We start from the raw sequence: 19,042 nt of genomic DNA, 5'->3' as shown, positions 1-19,042 counted from the left end.
TCACTGTTTATTAAATTTATACTGTAGAAAAATGAGATCCATAATAAAGGTGGTTAAGAAGACAGAAAAGAGAAAAACTAAAATATATGACTGTCAATATGTATGACCAGTGGGTATGCCAGTAAATGTTTAACAATGGCCCAAGGTGAGGAGGGGAGTCTAATTTTCAGTATTTTCCGATTTCTATGGTTTAAATACTCCCACCATGGCCTATTTCAAGTTAACAACGTGATATCAACTGGTTGGCAAAATTCTTGGAAATTTAACAATCAGCTCTCAGAACAAGCATGAGCCAGCTCCAACATACCATGGGATATAATATTTAGATGCATGGCACACATGACATAATTCCAAATTCTTCTCTGCAATACTACCTTCTACATCCTCAAAGGAAAGTACAAAGGGCAAGGAAAAGGCAAGGAAAACCCACACCCTACTCCTATAAGGCCTTTACCTCCATCTACAAAGTAGTCTTCTTTTCAACTGGCGTATGATCCAGCACAGAAATCCCTTTAGCCTAGGCCAGTGACACCCAAACTTTTCTGATCATGCACCCCAATCAGTAAAACATGTTTAGGTATACAACCTCAATATACGTTAAGATATCTGTTGGTATTTATTATTAGAGCTACTATACTAATTTAGTATAAATTAATGAGTATATACAAAAACATAAATTTTAAAAGATAAAAATTAATAAAAAGAAAAATTTCCACGTGTGCTCACTCCCTCTTGCGAGAGCACCAGAATCACAACTAACTGCTAAACAATCATCGACAGGAAGACACTGGAACTCACCAAAAAAGATACCCCATATCCAAAGACAAGGGAGCAGCCACAATGAGATGGTAGGAGGGGTGCAATCACAGTAAAATCAAATCCCATAACTGCTGGGTGGGTGACTCACGGACTAGAGAACACATACTACAGAAGTCCACCCACTAGAGTGAAGGTTCTGAGCCCCACGTATGGCTTCCCAAGCTGGGGGTCTGGCAATGGGAGGCGGAATTCCTAGAGAATCAGACTTGGAAGGCTAGGGGGATTTGATTGCAGGACTTCAACAGGACTGGGGGAAACAGAGACTCCACTCTTGGAGGGCACGCCCAAAGCAGTGTGCACATCGGGACCCAGGGGAAGGAGCAGTGACCCCACAGGAGACAGAACCAGACCTAGCTGCTAGTGTTGGAGGGTCTCCTGCAGAGGTGGGGGGAGGCTGTGGCTCACCTCAGAGACAAGGACACTGGCAGCAGAAGTTCTGGGAAGTAGCCCTTGAGTGGGCCCTCCTGGAGTCCGCCATTAGCCCCACAAAAGAGCCAGGTAGGCTCCAGTGCTGGGTCGCCTCAGGCCAAACAACCAACAGGGGGTGAACCCAGCTCCACCCATCAGCACACAAGGGGATTAAAGTTTTACTGAGCTCTGCCAACCAGATCGACACCCAGCTCTACCCACCACCAGTCCCTCCCATCAGGAAGCTTGCTTCTTAGATAGCCTCATCCACCAGAGGGCAGACAGCAGAAGCAAGAAGAACTACAATTCCGCAGCCTGTGGAATGAAAACCACATTCACAGAAAGATAAACAAAATGAAAAGGCAGAGGACTATGTACCAGATGAAAAAACAAGATAAAACCCCAGAAAAACAACTAAATGAAGTGGAGATAGGCAACCTTCCAGAAAAAGAATTCAGAACAATGATAGTGAAGATGATAGAGGACCTCAGAAAAAGAATGGAGGCAAAGATCAAGAAGATGCAAGAAATGTTTAACAAAGACCCAGAAGAATTAAAGAACAAACAGAGATAAGCACTACAATAATTGAAATGAAAAACACACTAGAAAGAATCAATAGCAGAATAACTGGGGCAAAAGAACGAGTAAGTGACCGGGAAGACAGAATGGTGGAATTTACTGTCGTGGAACAAAATAAAGAAAAAATAATGAAAAGAAATGAAGACAGCCTAAGAGACCTCTGAGACAACATTAAAGGCAATAACATTCGCAATATAGGGGTCCCAGAAGGAAGAGAGAGAGAGAAAGGACCTGAGAAAATATTTGAAGAGATTATACTCGAAAAATTCCCTAACACGGGAAATAGCCACCCAAGTCCAGGAAGTGCAGAGAGTCCCAGGCAGGATAAACCGAAGGAGAAACATGCCGAAACACATAGTAATCAAATTGACAAAAATTAAAGACAAAGAAAAATTATTGAAAGCAACAAGGGAAAAATGACAACATACAAGGGAACTCCCATAAGGTTAACAGCAAATTTCTCAGCAGAAACTCTACAAGCCAGAAGGGAGTGGTAGGACATATTTAAAGTGATGTAAGGGAAAAACCTACAATGAGAATTACTCTACCCAGCAAGGATCTCATTCAGATTTTGCTGGGTAGAGTAAAATTTCTCTATGCAGAAATCAAAAGCTTTACAGACAAGCAAAAGCTAAGAGAATTCAGCACCACCAAACCAGCTCTACAACACATGCTAAAGGAACCTCTCCAAGTGGGAAACACAAGAGAAGAAAAGGACCTATAAAAACAAACCCATAACAATTAAGAAAATGGTAATAGAAACATACATATCAATAACCTTAAACGTGAATGGATTAAATGCTCCAACCAAAAGACACAGGCCTCACTGAATGGATAAAAAGACAAGACCCATGTATATAGTGTCTACAAGAGACCCACTTCAGACCTAGGGACACATACAGACTGAAAGTGAGGGGATGGAAAAAATATATTCCATGAAAATGCAAATCAAAGCTGGAGTAGCAATACTCATATCAGATAAAATAGACTTTAAAATAAAATATGTTACAAGAGACAAGGAAGGACACTACAAAATGATCAAGGGATCAATCCAAGAAGAAGATATAACAAATAAAAATACATATGCACCCAACATAGGAGCACCTCAATACATAAGGAAACTGCTAACAGCTATAAAAGAGGAAATTGACAGTAACACAATAATAGTGAGGGACTTTAACTCCTCACTTGCACCAATGGACAGATCATCCAGACAGAAAATTAATAAGGAAACACAAGCTTTAAATGACATAACAGACCAGATAGTTAATTGATATTTATAGGACATTCCATGCAAAAACAGATTACACTCTCTTCTCAAGTGCACACGGAACATTCTCCAGGATAGATCACATCTTGGGTCACAAATCAAGCCTCGGTAAATTTTAAAAAACTGAAATCATATCAAGCACCTTTCCAACCACAATGCTATGAGATTAGAAATAAATTACAGGCAGAAAATACGTAAAAACCACAATCACATGGAGGCTAAACAATACATTCCTAAATAACCAAGAGATCACTATAGAGATCAAAGAGGAAATCAAAAAATACCTAGAGACAAATGACAACGAAAACACGATGATCCAAAACCTATGGGATGCAGCAAAACCAGTTCTAAGAGGGAAGTTTATAGCAATACAATCCTACCTCAAGAAACAATAAAAATCTCAAATAAACAATCAAACCTTACACCTAAACAAACTAGACAAAGAAAAATAAACAAAACCCGAGTTAGTAGAAGGAAAGAAATCATAAAGATCAGAGCAGAAATAAATGAAATAGAAACAAAGAAAACTATAGCAAAGATCAATTAAACTAAAACCTGCTTCCTTGAGAAGATAAAATTGATAAACCTTTAGCCAGACTCATCAAGAAAAAGAGGGAGAGGACTCAAATCAATAAAATTAGAAATGAAAAAGGAGAAGTTACAACGGACACCCCAGATATACAAAGGATCCTAAGACACTACTAAAAGCAACTCTATGCCAATAAAATGGACAACCTGGAAGAAACGGAACCAGGAAGAAACAGAAAATATAAACAGACCAATCACAAGCACTGAAATTGAAATTATGATTAAAAATCTTCCAACAAACAAAAGTCCAGGACCAGGTGGCTTCACAGGTGAATTCTACCAAACATTTAGAGAAGAACTAACACCAATCCTCTTCAAACTCTTCCAAAAAATTGCAGAGGAAGGAACACTCCCAAACTCATTCTATGAGGCCACCATCACCCTGACACCAAAACAAGACAGAGATACTACAAAAAGAGGAAATTATGGACCAACATCACTGATGAATAGAGATGCAAAAATCCTCAACAAAATACTAGCAAACAGAATCCAACAACACATTAAAAGGATCATACACCATGATCAAGCAGGATTTATGCTGGGATGTAAGGATTCTTCAATATATGCAAATCAATCAATGTGATACACCATATTAACAAATCGAAGAATAAAAACCACATGATCATCTCAGTAGATGCAGAAAAAGCTTTTGACAAAATTCAACACCCATCTATGATAAAAACTCTCCAGAAAGTGGGCAGAGAGGGAACCTACTACAACATAATAAAGGCCATAAATGAAAAATCCACAGCAAACATCATTCTCAATGGTGAAAAACTGAAAGCATTTCCTCTAAGATCAGAAACAAGACAAGGATGTCCACTCGTGCCACTATTACTCAACATAGTTTTGGAAGTCCTAGCCACAGCAATCAGAATAGAAAAAGAAATAAAAGGAATACAAATTGGAAAAGAAGAAATAAAACTGTCACTGTTTGCAGCTGACATGATACTATACATAGAGAATCCTAAAGATGCTACCAGAAAACTACTAGAGCTAATCAGTGAATTTAGTAAAGTTGCAGGATACAAAATTAATGCACAGAAATCTCTTGCATTGCTATACACTAACAACAAAAGATCAGAAGGAGAAATTAAGGAAACAATCCCATTCACCATTGCAACAAAAAGAATAAAATACCTAGGAATAAACCTACCTAAGGAGGTAAAAGAACTGTACTCAGAAAACTGTAAGACACTGATGAAAGAAATCAAAGATGACACAAACAGATGGACAGATATACCATGTTCTTGGATTGGAAGAATCAACATTGTGAAAATGACTATACTACCCAAAGCAATCTACAGATTCAATGCAATCCCTATCAAATTACCAATGGCATTTTTTACAGAACTAGAACAAAATATCTTAAAATTTGTATGGAGACACAAAAGACCCCAAATAGCCAAAGCAGTCGTGAGGGAAAAAAATGGAGTTGGAGGCATCAGACTCCCTGACTTCAGACTAAACTACAAAGCTACAGTAATTAAGACAATATGGCACAAAAAAACAGAAATATAGATCAATGGAACAGGATAGAAAGCCCAGAGATAAACACACGCACATATGGTCAACTAATCTATAACAAAGGAGGCAAAGATATACAATGGAGAAAAGACAGTCTCTTCAATAAGTGGTGCTGGGAAAACTGGACAGCTACATGTAAAAGAATGAAATTAGAACACTCCCTAACACCATACACAGAAATAAACTCAAAATGGATTAAAACCTACATGTAAGACCGGACACTATAAAACTCTTAGAGGAAAACATGGAAGAACACTCTTTCACAGAAATCACAGCAATATGTTTTTTGATCCAACTCCTAGAGTCACGGAAGTAAAAACAAAACTAAATAAATGGGACCTAATGAAACTTGAAAGCTTTTGCACAGCAAAGGAAAGCATAAACAAGGTGAAAAGACAACCCTCAGAATGGGAGAAAATATTTGCAAATGAATCAACGGACAAAGGATTAATCTCCAAAATATATAAACAGCTCATGCAGCTCAATATTAAAAAAACAAACAACCCAATCCAAAAATGGGCAGAAGACCTAAATAGACATTTCTCCAAAGAAGTTGGCCAAGAAGCACATGAAAAGCTGCTCAACATCACTAATTATTAGAGAAATGCAAATCAAAACTACAGTAAGGTATCACCTCATACCAGTTAGAATGGGCATCATCAGAAAATCTACAAACAGTAAATGCTGGAGAGGGTGTGGAGAAAAGGGAACCCTCTTGCACTGTTGGTGGGAATGTAAATTGATACAGCCACTATGGAGAAGTGTATCGAGTTCCTTAAAAAACTAAAAATAGAATTACCATATGAGCCAGCAATCCCACTACTGGGCATATACCCAGAGAGAAAACCATAATTCAAAAGGCACATGCACCCCAGTGTTCATTGCAGCACTATGTACAATAGCCAGGACATGGAAGCAACCTAAATGCCCGTCGACAGACAAATGGATAAAGAAGATGTGGTACATATATAATAGAACATTATTCAGCTACTAAATGGAAAGAAATTGGGTCATTTGTAGAGACGTGGATGCATCTAGAGACTGTCAAACAGAGTGAAGTTAAGTCACAAAGAGAAAAACAAATATCGTATATTAACACATATGTGTGGAACCTAGAAAAATGGTACAGATGAACCGGTTTGAAGGTAGAAATAGAGACACAGATGTAGAGAACAAACGTATGGACACCAAAGGGGGAAAGTGGCAGGGGGTGGGAGTGGTGGTGGGATGAATGGGGAGATTGGGATTGACATGTATACACTAATATGTATAAAATGGATAACTAATAAGAACCTGCTGTATAAAAACAAATAAATAAAACAAAATTAAAAAAAAAAGAAAAGATAAATTTCCCTTCTACATTCCAATGGCCTATCTTGCATACCCCTTGGGGTTTACATAACCCAGTTTAGAGATCATAAGGCCAACATTAAAAGTAAAATGAATAACTTCCTAGACCTGTTTCCCCTAGACCAACAAATTAATCTTATTAGATCTTCCCACTCCAATGCTGAAAAGGGGCAAGCACCAACCCAAGGAAAATAGGAGAAAAGGGTTAGCAAGGTCTTTGGCAAAGTTGGCCTAAGCACATGGAAGCAACCTAACTGTCCATCAACCGATGAATGGATAAAGAAGATGTGGCACATATATACAATGGAATATTACTCAGCCTTAAAAAGAAACGAAATTGAGTTATTTGTAGTGAGGTGGATGGACCTAGAGTCTGTCATACAGAGTGAAGTAAGTCAGAAAGAGAAAGACAAATACCGTATGCTAACACATATATATGGAATTTTTTTTTAAAAAACTGGTTCTGATGAACCTAGGAGCAGGACAGGAATAAAGACACAGATGTAGAGAGTGGACTTGAGGACGGGGCGGGGGCGGGGGGTTGGGGGGGAGGCGAAGCTGGGATGAAGTGAGAGTGTAGCACTGACATATATACACTACCAAATGTACAATAGATAGCTAGTGCAAGATCAACTCGGTCCTTTGTGACCACCTAGAGGGGTGGTATAGGGAGGGTTAGGAGGGAGGCTCAAGAAGGAGGGGATATGCGGATATATGTATACATGTAGCTGATTCACTTTGTTATACAGCAGAAACTAACACGACATTGTAAAACAATTATACTCCAATAAAAATGTAAAAAAACAAAAGTTGGCCTAAGGGTAAGCAGGTCAGCGACCCCTCTTACAATATAAGCTCCATGCAATTAAGACTCCATGGGAATGAATCACTAGATCAGCTCCAAAGACACCATCCTAACTGGAGGTTTTCAGCCCATAAAGCAACATACCCTAGTACCATGTCCCAATAAATGTCCTTGGACATAAGCCATCTATATATATCAGCTCAGGCAATGAGAAGGGCTTGGAGGAACCTTGAGTTTTCCCTGAAGACCAAACATGTCCTCGAAATAAGTGTAATATTAACAACATCTTAAGTTGGGCAATACAGATTATAAGACTGCCAGATACATATAAATCATATATTTATATATGATTTATCTTCTTTTCTATACACAGGCAGTCCTCTGGCAGATCACAGTTTAAGCCAAACATGCTGCTCCCAAATAAAAACACTATTAATCAAGTATACATGCTGTATAAAAGTGATCTTTCCTAAGTATATATAGATTAAGAGGACAAGACAGTAGCCAATTGTAAAACACTGTATGATGTCAGATTATCTTTGAGTTCCATAGCATGCTGCTCAAATTTCCTGGCTATCTTCTTTTTAATTTCTAAACTAACTTTGTTACAAAATATCAAGAAATGAAAAAAAAAAACCTTCATCTGGATAACAGAATACTTAAGCCCTTTCTAAAGTAGATTTTACAAACATATTTAAAAACACTTAAGGACACTAAAATGCTTTCTGAAAAGCTGGCCCAGGGAAAAACATTGCTTTTCCTTCCTTGTTGCTTATTTCCCTGTCATACATCTAAAGCATTAAATATGAAGCTGACCATCCCTGCTCCCTGAAAGGGAAAAAAAAAGAAAAAAGAAAAAAAAAATCTGAGCTACCATCTCATCAAAACTAGCAACATCTAACATGAAGGAATCAACCCCTTTTTAACTATTCTTTTCATCCTTTGATTGCTTCTTATATAATTACTTCGCATTGTCTTAAGAATCAAAGCTTTGGCTGAAATGATAACCAAATTAAAAGATCCCCACACCTATGAATTTATTTACCTTCTCATCCATTGAATTTTCCTTGTTTCCTCCCTTCTTTAAGGAAGATGGGGTCCCTTCTCCAAGATAACTAAGTACTCTAATAAAAACTATTTTTTAAAAAGTATTACTGGCGGGACTTCCCTTGCCGTCCAGTGGTTAGGACTCTGAGTTTCCACTCCAGGGGTCAATGGTTCGATCCCTGGTTGGGGAACTAAGATCCCGCATGCTGCAGGGCGCAGCCAAGAAAAAAATATATTACTGGCTTTTATTTCAATAAGGTTGCCTAAACATACATGAATATCTCTCTTCCAAATTCCCATTGAAACAAGAGGAAAAAATAGCTTAAAACTAAATTAAAAATATAATCACAGTAGAAAACAAAACAGGATGCCATCAGCAATTTAGAGTTTTAAAAAACAATACATCCATGGTTCTGAAACTTTAGCATGCATCAAAATCATCTAGAGGGCTGATTAAAACAAGACTGTAGGACTCCACCTTCAGGGTTTCTGATTCAGTAGGTCTGGGGCTCAAGATTTTGTATGTTTAACAAGTTCCCAGGTGATGCTGATTCTGCTGGTCTGAGGACCACATTATAAGAACCACCATGCTAAGTAAATAGAGATCATTAAAAGAAACATTTTTTATTAATTCTAATTAGCATCCTCAGAGAGACTCAAACAAATGGTGCAACCTTTTTTTTTTTTTAAGTGGATAGCAATTGGAAAATAAAACAGTTCTGGAAAACTGGAAAAAATATCATTTCCAAATTAAAAATAAAAATTGGAAGGGCTAAATAACAACTACAACCCAATATAGCAGTGTGGAAAATGGTCTAAGACATCTTCCAAAACACAGAGCAAAAGACAAGGAGATGGAAAACATGAGAGAAAAATTAACAAGCATGAAGGGTCAATATCTACCTAATAGGTTTCTGGAGAAAGAACAAACACATCACAAAAAGTAATCAATGAAGAAATTCTCCCTGAGCTGAAAAAGACTCAAGCCTTGTACTGCTTGGCCAATTTCCAAACAGGTAAAAAAAATGTAAAGCCAACAACCAGACACATAATCTAAACTTAAAAGACATAAAGAAAACTCTTAAAAGCTTTAAAAGGAAAAACACAGGTTATTACAAAGCAATATAAATCAGACTAGCATCAGACATCTCATTAGCATGCTAGAAGAAAATGGAATATTGTTTTCAAGGTTCAGAGAGGAAATTATTGTAAACCTGGAATTCTACATCTAGTCAAACTATGATATATTAAGGCAAAATAAAGACATCTTCAGAAATTTAAGAACTAAGAAAATTGACTTCCTGTATCAGTTTCCCATTCCTACTGTAAGAAATTATCACAGAAGTTCTAAATAGGTTTCAATGAGCTAGAATTAAGGTGCTGAGAGGATTACATACCTTTTGGAGGCTCTAAGGAAAAAGCCATTTCCTTGGCTTCTAGAGGCTGCCTGAATTCCTTGACTAGTGGTCCCCTTCCATGTTCATCATCATTATTAAATATAACCAGTACTTATGGCAGATTTTTGAGTTCCTTAAAGACATGCAAATGACTAGAGCTACACTATATGCCCAACAGAGTAAACGAAAAACATCAGTATGCTCTTAATCATTGCCTTAAGAAACATTTTAATAAATTAGTATTTCTATTAATAAACACCTACCGAATCATTCGCTGATAAAGCAAGTGCAAGGTTCACTGTAAGAAACAAAAAAGTAATTAAATTTAGTAACTTTCCTTCTACTAAAATTCATTGTCTTTTAATATGTTCAATGTAACAACCAAGGCAAATAAAGTTTTAATATATCTCCATTATAAAAAACAAGGACATGGAGAGAATACAGAAAGTAAAAAACACAAAAAAGAAAGTAACATTTCAACATAAACAGTAGATGTCTGCCCCCAAATTATCATTTTAATTAATCCATTTATTATCTGTTACAATTGTATTTAAATAATCCAAGTTATTTTTAAATGATGTTAATGGTATATATCATTCAATTATTTTCAAAAATATATTTTGAGGAAAAATTACCTACTTTTTAATAAATAAAAATGGATGTGATCCTATTGCTTTTTAAAAATAAATGCTGGTAATGCAGGAATTCCAAATATCTAACTCACAAATACCCACGTAAATGAAAGGTTGGACCAGAGAGCAGAGGAAAGAAAGGAAGGTAAAAGGCAAGGCAGTGAAACATTTTCCCAAAAGTGCCTATTGTTAGTGAATCTCAAAGACATAAAGGGGGAAAGCAGTAGTCTCCAAAACCACCTTTAGCCCAGAAATAAGGATATGCTACATCTGAGATGAAAAAGAGGTTCAAAAGTAACACATTCCCAAAACTGATAAATAAATAGACCCTCATACTGTGGATCACAATTCCTTACAGAACAGTGTTATAAATGATGCCGATATTGTTTCCTTTAAAGTATTTAAGAGCATAAACTTTCAAGGATGACCTGGTTCAAACCCCAGTTTCACCACTCTCTGTTTTATAATCTTGAGTAGAATATTTTACCCCAAGCCTGTTTCTTTCTCTATAAAATGAGGTCCTATTTCATAACTGTTGTGAGAATTAAATCAAATACTGTATGTATTATAGTATTATGTCTAAGGCATGGCACTTGACAAATTAATTTTTATAAATTATAAAATAATTCTGAATTTCAGGTTAAACATAATCCAACTTTTAGGCAGAAACTTTTAGAGAGTAATTCATTTTAATGTGAGGGTCTTTCTGCATTTACACAATAGAATCACAGAGCATGCCTGTATTAATCAAATGTCATCATTTTAATCCAAAATATCTCCAGCATACATATTCAAATAGGAAGTATTCTGAGATAGTTTAGAACAGGAATAAATACATATAATGGAAAGAAATAGAATACCAACAGAGTTACATAGAAATAATCTATTTCTAAGGCTTATGTATGCAGATAGAGCTGTTATGAAACAATATAGGCCAATTATTTGGGACAAGTGGTATGATGCTAACAAAGAAAAAAACGCAAGGAAGGGACACTTACTGAAGCACTTATGTGTCAAACACTGTACATTTTCTCATATATTTTCCTGTCTAACTGCTGTCACATTCCATGGTAACAGACGATCTTACAACCAAAAACAATAAACAATTTGTTTTACACAAGTGCTAGCCTACAGACCCAACAAATTATATTGCACAAAACCCAAAGAACTTATAGCTATTATCACGAAAACACTTTCCACCTTTAACCAGTCCAAGCAAACACAGAGCTTGCAAAAGGATTCACACCACTGAATACAGGTAAATGTACTCTGAATTTTCAAAACACAAGTAGAGGTGGATTCTAGAACCAAAAACTAAGATCTTCCAAATTTTAAAAACAAAATACCAAATAGGTGGATTGTAGATCCTTAAGAAAGAAAGCCAAAATGTGTAGGATATAGCATAAATTCATTAAGAACAATCACTAGCTAATTATTTTTAATAATAACATAGTATCTATCAAATAGTATATCAGGGGTCTATCATAACTACAATACTTAGTAAATCTTAATTTCTTCAAAACATCTGAAAAACTCTTCCACAATTACATTCAGGTCAAAATGGGAAAAAACTGAGCTAATAACACTATACAGTTGGATTTGTAGCTGGTTGTACAACTATAAAACGGCTGCATCTAGGAATTACCAAATATGGCTTTGAGTCAAGACACAAGATCTCTAGTGAAAGTCACAGAACTCTGTACCTGGCCCTTTTTATTTGGAAATGTCATTGGTTTCAGTGGAACTAAGGAATTTTAAGGTACATATATGCCCCAACTTTAGGTTACTATCTGAGAAAAAGAAAAAAATTTAGAGATCTTGGGGGGGCGGGGCAAGATGGAGTAGGTAATTAAGAGGTCCAAACTACTAAGTATAAAATAAATAAGCTACAAGGAAATATTGTACAACACAGGGAATATATCCAATATTTTATAATAACTATAAATGGGCTATATAACCTTTAAAAATTGTACACTATGTTGTACACCTGAAACTTATATAATATTGTACATCAGCTACACTTCAATTTTAAAAAAATGCAGAAATTTGAGTCAAAAGCTAAAAAAAAAAATACATACATAAACGATCTTTAACAGCGCAGAACTGTGCCAAAATTAACAAAATGAAATAAGGATGGTTACTTTTTTTAAATCAACTGCAAAAAAGATAGGTTGGATAAGACCTGAATTAAGCCATTCCTATTAAAATGATTGAAAATTTTAAATGAGGCAACAATAAGGCTTGAGAGCTTTATGACTCCAAATTAATAATACAAGTTGCCTCTGTTGAGTTGAATTGGGAGGAGGGGAGTTACCTTTTTACATTATTACCCTGAAAATTTTTGTTAGAAATAAAAAGTTTCTTTTGAAGACATCTGGGAATACCTGGTCATTAGTCTTGGATGGTAACTCTTCTATTTCTGGGGGCACTTCTTTTATGGGTTCTGAAAGCAGCATTTCAGTCACAATGAAATCTATAATCAATTTTTAAAAGCCACCAAAAAACAAATTCTCTGCTCCAGTATATTAATATAAAAGATAAAAAGCTTAAAAGGTATTTTAAATAATTAAAACATTTTCAAATATTAGATCTATGTTGACTTTATAAATGCTGAAAATTATATTATGGTTAAATGAAAATAAGCCACAGTAATGTAAACAATCTCATTGCAACTACTTAGCTATGTGTACACTGAAAAAGACTAGAAAAGAACGTCAAAGAACAGAAATAAATTTAGTGTTAAACTTACTAAATGTTTAATAATAATAATAACAGCAACCAAATATAGAGTACTTACTATGTATGAGACAGTGGGCTAAGTAGTCAGCTTGTTTAATTAATTTGCATAACCATCCTATGAAAAAGATTATAATCATTGCCATTTTACAGTTAAGTAAACTGAAGATGTAATGGGCAACCTGACCACCTTTTCCTCAGTTAAGGAGCCAAAGACCTGGCTACATATCTAGTTTTGTCTAACTCCAAAATCTAAGCTCCCAATCACTACCAACTCCTCATCCTAAGGAAGCAGCTGTTAGGAACTTCACAAATACTTTTTTAAGAACAAAACTATAATTTTAATATCGTGCACTTGCCAGTTGGCATAAAGTCCTAATCAAGATGATAATTAATATCCTATAATACCTGCTGTAGTAGACTTTCCAACTCCACCCTTTCCAGAAGCCACAACTATAACTTGTTTAACACCGTCTATTGGTTTCTGCTTTGGAAGTCCTCGAGACATGATTTGTGTTCTTCTTTGTTTTAGGGTCTCACTCTCAGCACCAGAGAACTTAAGAAGAAGAAAAAAAACAGTTTTAAAACAAGCCATCTCCATTATCACGCTGTAAAAGCAAAAACAATTCAGTATTTGCAATTAACAGGGCTTTCTTTTCTACTCTAATTCTGCTCATCTCCACTATTTAGGCCTTTAGTGTTATTTACCTATTGCTATTGATCACAATTGCACACACATTGTTTAAATTGAAATTTATTTGCCAAGATACGCAGACGTTAAAAATGGAAAGTAAGCTGCCTCTTTCCGGAGTTAAATCCTCCACGTGTTTTCCTTCTCTTTAACCTATTTTCTAAATAAACCAACACTAAGAAAACAAGTGCAAGTCACACATCCATGTTCTAACCATCTATTTTACGCCCCTCTAAGCCTCGGCCTGGTCCCACTGGGGGCCCGCCTGGAAAGTGAGGACGTCCAGAACTGGGGTCTCACTGAGCCGCCAAGTGGGCGGGTGCCCACGAGGCAGTGAAGTTTGTCCTCGGCAAGAGGCAATTGCAGAGCACCCGCAGCCCTGGCGCCCCAGCGTCTCGGACCCGCCCGCCTCCACCTGCTCTGCAGCACCACGGACCTGGCGCCCCCAAACCAACACTCGGCCTCCCCCAAGCGGGACACAGGCCCCGCCGCAGCCCCGAAGCGACGCGCCCCCAAAAAGCAGCAAACGCCGCCAAGTCCCCATGACGCAGAATGCTGCGTTGAGCCCAACCCGGAAACCGTCGCGGCAAGCGCTGGGTGATGACGTCACATGGCAACGCTCGGCTTCCTCTCCTTAACGACTAGCCTCCTTTGAGTTTCTTCAACACAGGAATACAACTTGTTGTCGTGATCTCGTCTGTAGCCAGGTACAAACATTTTACAGCGTTTTACCAAATGTTTGCGAAGCATTTTCACGTACCTCCTCTAATCTGGCCCTCACAGGAGTTCGGGAGTAGGTAGGTAGGAGACTTTTACTAGGATCCTCTTTTCATAGGTAAGAAAACTGAGACTTAGAAAGTTCAGAAAACTGACCCAACTGAGAAGTAGGAAATGGTGGAAGTTAAAAATGACCCCAGGCGTTCTCACAGCGCAGAATATAGTCACTTAAACACTGCCACTGTTAAGGATTTTATCTTTTTTTTTTCCCCCTGAGTGATCTACAGTAATAGTCGGCTTTGTGTTGACATTTACTGCTGTGTTGCTGATAATTCTCTGAGAGAGAAGTCGGGGTGCTTTGCTAGGGTCGAAAAAGTTTAATTAAATCAGAAAGCGGGTCTAATGAAGCAAATTTCACTCAAGAAGCAACTTAAAGTGAGACAAAGCTTGAGGAAGGAGATGGAATTCATCCAGGTAGAAGGAAGGACATATCCCTACATTCAAAGAAGGTGAAAGTGAAGGAAATCGCTTTAGGAGAGAAAGCTGGAAAGCTGATACAGGAGCCCAGACCCAGCAAAAGAATCATTTAGGGTGTAGAGTGGTTTACCTTCGCATATTCTCCACAATATTTTCTAAGGTTGATTTTCATTTCTTTTATGTGCTTATCTGTAGAGAGTTTCTTGTGTAATCATTCAGTTTATTTTGCTCTAATCTGATCTTTAATTTCCTTAGTTTTAATACAGGCATAACATATCAACCTCAAAGAATTATTGTAAGAATTAAATGAAATATTACCAGCAATATACATTCAATTTAGTAAGCAGTGAAAAGAATTTTCAGTTCCTTGCTTTTTCTCCCCCAATCTCACAACTGTGTCACTGCATTCAGCATTCTTCTTCTTACATTAGGTTTAACACCATTATTTATTGTTTTATATCACTTTCTTATTTTATTACTTTGTGATGTGTTTTCACAGTTAATTTTATCAATTTTTCAATTTGCATCTGCTCAATTTTTATAAATTATAAGCCAAAAAAAAGGGCTAAGGGGAAATAGCTGTCAGAATAATCCGTTTACTAAACAAGAAATATTGAATATCTCTTTCTCTCCAGGTAGCTTTTCGAGTTCTTCCAGAATTCTACCAAAGATTCATTCATTTAACAAATATTTATTGAGCAACTATTATGCACCAAGCACTACCCTAATCTTAGGGTTTTCAATACTAAACCTGACATAATCTTTCCACTCAATGACTTTACAATCCAGTGCAAGAGACAGAATAAGTTTACAAACAATTGCAGTATGGTGTGATAAGTATAGGAGAAAATCACTGAGTGATACAAAAGTATAAAGGAGGGGCACTGAATTCAATCAGAGAAGGCTTCTGAATAGGGTAACATCTAAGCTTAATCCTGCGTGTGGGTAATGTGTAGGAGTCAGCAGGGAGAATGGCTACAGGGTTGTTGTGCAGAAGTAAGGAATGAATTGTTAAGAACTGCAAATAATCTGTGTGGCTTAAGGATAGACTGTGAGGTGCAAGACTGAAAGAGATGAGGATAGAGATTGGTAGGGTGATAGCTACCCAGATCATGAAAGGCTTTATACATCATGCAAAGGAATTTGGACTTTATCCTGAGGGAACCATAGAAGGGTTTTAAGCAGGAAAGCAGCACGATCAGATCTGTGTTTTAGAAATACCACTATGATTGACAGGCAGAAAAAGGATAGGAGGAGTCAGATCAGAGGCAGGGAGACGGGAGGTTACTGCAGTAATCCGAAAGAGATGTTGAAAGCTTGACTTAACATCTCTAAATTTCACTTTGCTTATCTATAAAATAGATAATACCTATTTGTAGAGTTGTTATGCGGTTGAATTTAAAATAATGCACATAGAATGCCTATCACATAGTACACATACTCAATATATATTAGCTGTTGTGTTGCTTATTGGGTTGTACAGAGTTTATAATATAGGCAACTAGATGAGCAGTACTGACACTCTGAGAGAGAGCATAAGGGGAAGAACAAGTGAGACCAATGTCTGTAGAATGAATGAATGGTTAATTTGATTTATCCTTCAGCAGATTAGGGTATCAAGAGAGTAGTAGAGCTGTCCATTGTTTCTTCTCCAACAACCACTGCCCCCCCCCCACCCACACACACACACACACATGGTCCCTTCTCAAGAGTATTCTCCCTTAGTTCCTAAGAACCGCTAAGTCATTTGACCCCATCCCCATGGTCACTGATTGGATTAAAGATTGACATACCACCAAAATTGGACCAATCATATTCTTTCCCCAGAGAATTTAAAGCAAAAGAGATGCTACTCAATCTTAGTTTGCCTTTGAACTGATAAGGCTAAAGTGACCATTTTCTACTTTGTACACAGAGAAGTAGAAAAAGCCAATGCCAAGAAAGAAAAATAAAGCAGACCATAAGAGATCATGTGCCCAGAAAAGGAAGGGATAACAGCTGTACTGATCCATAACAGCTTTCCAGTTCCTGCTTCTAGTCGACAGTGAAGTTCAGTTATACTTCCTATCCTTAGGTCCATGAGATATACTTACATCCAACCAACAAATTCTCTTTCTACCTTGGCCTAATTTGGGTGGGTTTCTGTGTACTTGTAACCATGGTGAGATATATTTTGTAACATTTGTAGAGGATTTTCCCCTTATAATTCCTTGTACCTCATATAGCCCTTCCCCATTCGGACATGACAAGCACAGTGGTGACAAACACAATGACAAAAGCCAATAGCTGAGGGTAACAAAGTGGAAGTATGGCAGGAAGATGAATTCCTGGTTATATAGTGAAGCTGCTATGCCAGTCCTGGCCTGTGTCTCCAGACCTCTTGTTGTGTGAGATAATTAATTGTTTAAACCATTGTTGGTTAGGATTTCTTTCATTTGAAGTGAGAATAATCTGTGCCTATTACAGCTCCTAAGAAAGAACCCCATACACTTTTACTGCCTCTCCCCCAAGATTCAGCCCCAGCGAGGAAGGGGAACAAGAAAGCCCCAAATCAGTTTGGGGGATGTAAGAACAACAAAATCAATGCCCCCATTCCCAGATAGAACTCAGTGTAGTGGCAGGACCACAGAATGAAAATGGTTGAGTGTTGTGTTTAGGCAGGCAGCCTGAGGCAGCTTCATAGGGTTTGCCCCCTACAAAGAGCCACAGGACTGGCTGAGAGAAAGCTGATTCTTAAAGAGAGCTTAATGTCAAGAAAATGGTCAAGACTTGGCAACAATCTTCATGGTTAAGCGTGTGGCATCACAATGGATGCTGGTATGGATAGATAACGACCTTGAGGATTAAATTCACATCACCATGTGGACATCTGGACACTACATAGACACAACCCTGGTATCTATGGTGGAATCTGTACTTATCAATATTAAGTTTCTACCACCCTGAGAGAATTTTACAAATACTGATCAAAACAAAGAGGATTGTTTTGTATGTCTCCTATGTGTGGGGTAATATCTTATACTGTTTTCTAGAAAGGAAGTATTTGTATCTGCTAGATTACCCTCCCTAAAATACCTATATATCCATATATATATACATATATGTATGTATATATTTATATTCTCAGGTGACCAAGGACTCATTGAAAGTTCAGATACCCACAAATGAGGAGCCTGCCTTATTCCCTGCCCATAAGCCTCAGGACTGCCTCAGTGTTTCATTCCTTTGTTCAACTCACTAAGGAAGAATAAGGTATTGTGGACAGTTTCCAGTCTCTGTTGAATATTCTAAATAAAGCTCGAAAACTAGTGCTAGTTCCTTCAGTTTAAGGTGACTGTCCCCAACTGAACCTCTCATCCTGTTCAAAGGGCTCCCTGAAAAGAAAACCCCACCCCATCTATGGACTTGCCTAAATGACAACCCCATTCATTGACCCTACTTTGCCCCATGGTGTGATTTGTTTCCAAATCTCTCTATTCATGACTAAGCATGAAACTGGCTTTATCTTCATCTAATACAAATTTCACATTAAAATATAGAGTAATTCTGCTTAGGAGAATAGCTTCCCAATGAGCCAGTCTCTCTGTAGGAAACCTGGTCTAGAAAGTTTGTGGGTTTTCCCATATTGAAGGCTTTGCTGGCCTTTCAGTACCTCAGCTCACATAAAGTAGTCCTGTCAAAGAAGCTCTTTGGGCTTCCCTGGTGGTGCAGTGGTTGAGAGTCCACCTGCCGATACAGTGGACACGGGTTCATGCCCCGGTCCGGGAAGTTCCCACATGCCGCGGAGCGGCTGGGCCCGTGAGCCATGGCCGCTCTGCAATGGGAGAGGCCACAAGAGTGAGAGGCCCGTGTACCACAAAAAAAAAAAAAAAAAAAAAAAAAAAAAAGAAGCTCCTCATTCTTATTTTTTTTAATTACACAAAGCAAATGTATGTACAGGGAGTTCCTATGAAACCTTTTGTAAGCTGAAATGGTGTAAGGCAAAGAAGCAATCATCTT

The 19,042-nt window shown here is 37.5% G+C and overlaps 1 protein-coding gene across 4 annotated transcripts in view; it reads right to left on the bottom strand.

Moving 5' to 3' along the window:
- NUBPL (nucleotide binding protein like) overlaps positions 1-14,420 on the bottom strand; it is a 256,338-nt gene extending 241,918 nt beyond the window's left edge. For 3 of the 4 annotated variants that reach the window (XM_032624193.1, XM_032624192.1, XM_032624194.1), the window contains exons 1-3: positions 14,286-14,402; positions 13,567-13,714; positions 10,054-10,088 (exon numbers count right to left, since the gene is read on the bottom strand). In XM_032624193.1, the coding sequence (XP_032480084.1) occupies positions 10,054-10,088; positions 13,567-13,714; positions 14,286-14,393 (291 nt within the window). In that variant the 5' untranslated portion in view covers positions 14,394-14,402. Of the gene's footprint in view, positions 1-10,053; positions 10,089-13,566; positions 13,715-14,285 lie in introns of all 4 variants that reach the window. The other variant, XM_032624196.1, reaches the window with a different exon arrangement.
- Positions 14,421-19,042: the final 4,622 nt, after the last annotated feature.

This window comes from Phocoena sinus, chromosome 2 (genome assembly GCF_008692025.1).
Source record: "Phocoena sinus isolate mPhoSin1 chromosome 2, mPhoSin1.pri, whole genome shotgun sequence".
Taxonomy (NCBI): domain Eukaryota; kingdom Metazoa; phylum Chordata; class Mammalia; order Artiodactyla; family Phocoenidae; genus Phocoena; species Phocoena sinus.
This window is presented reverse-complemented; position numbering and strand designations above follow the sequence as displayed.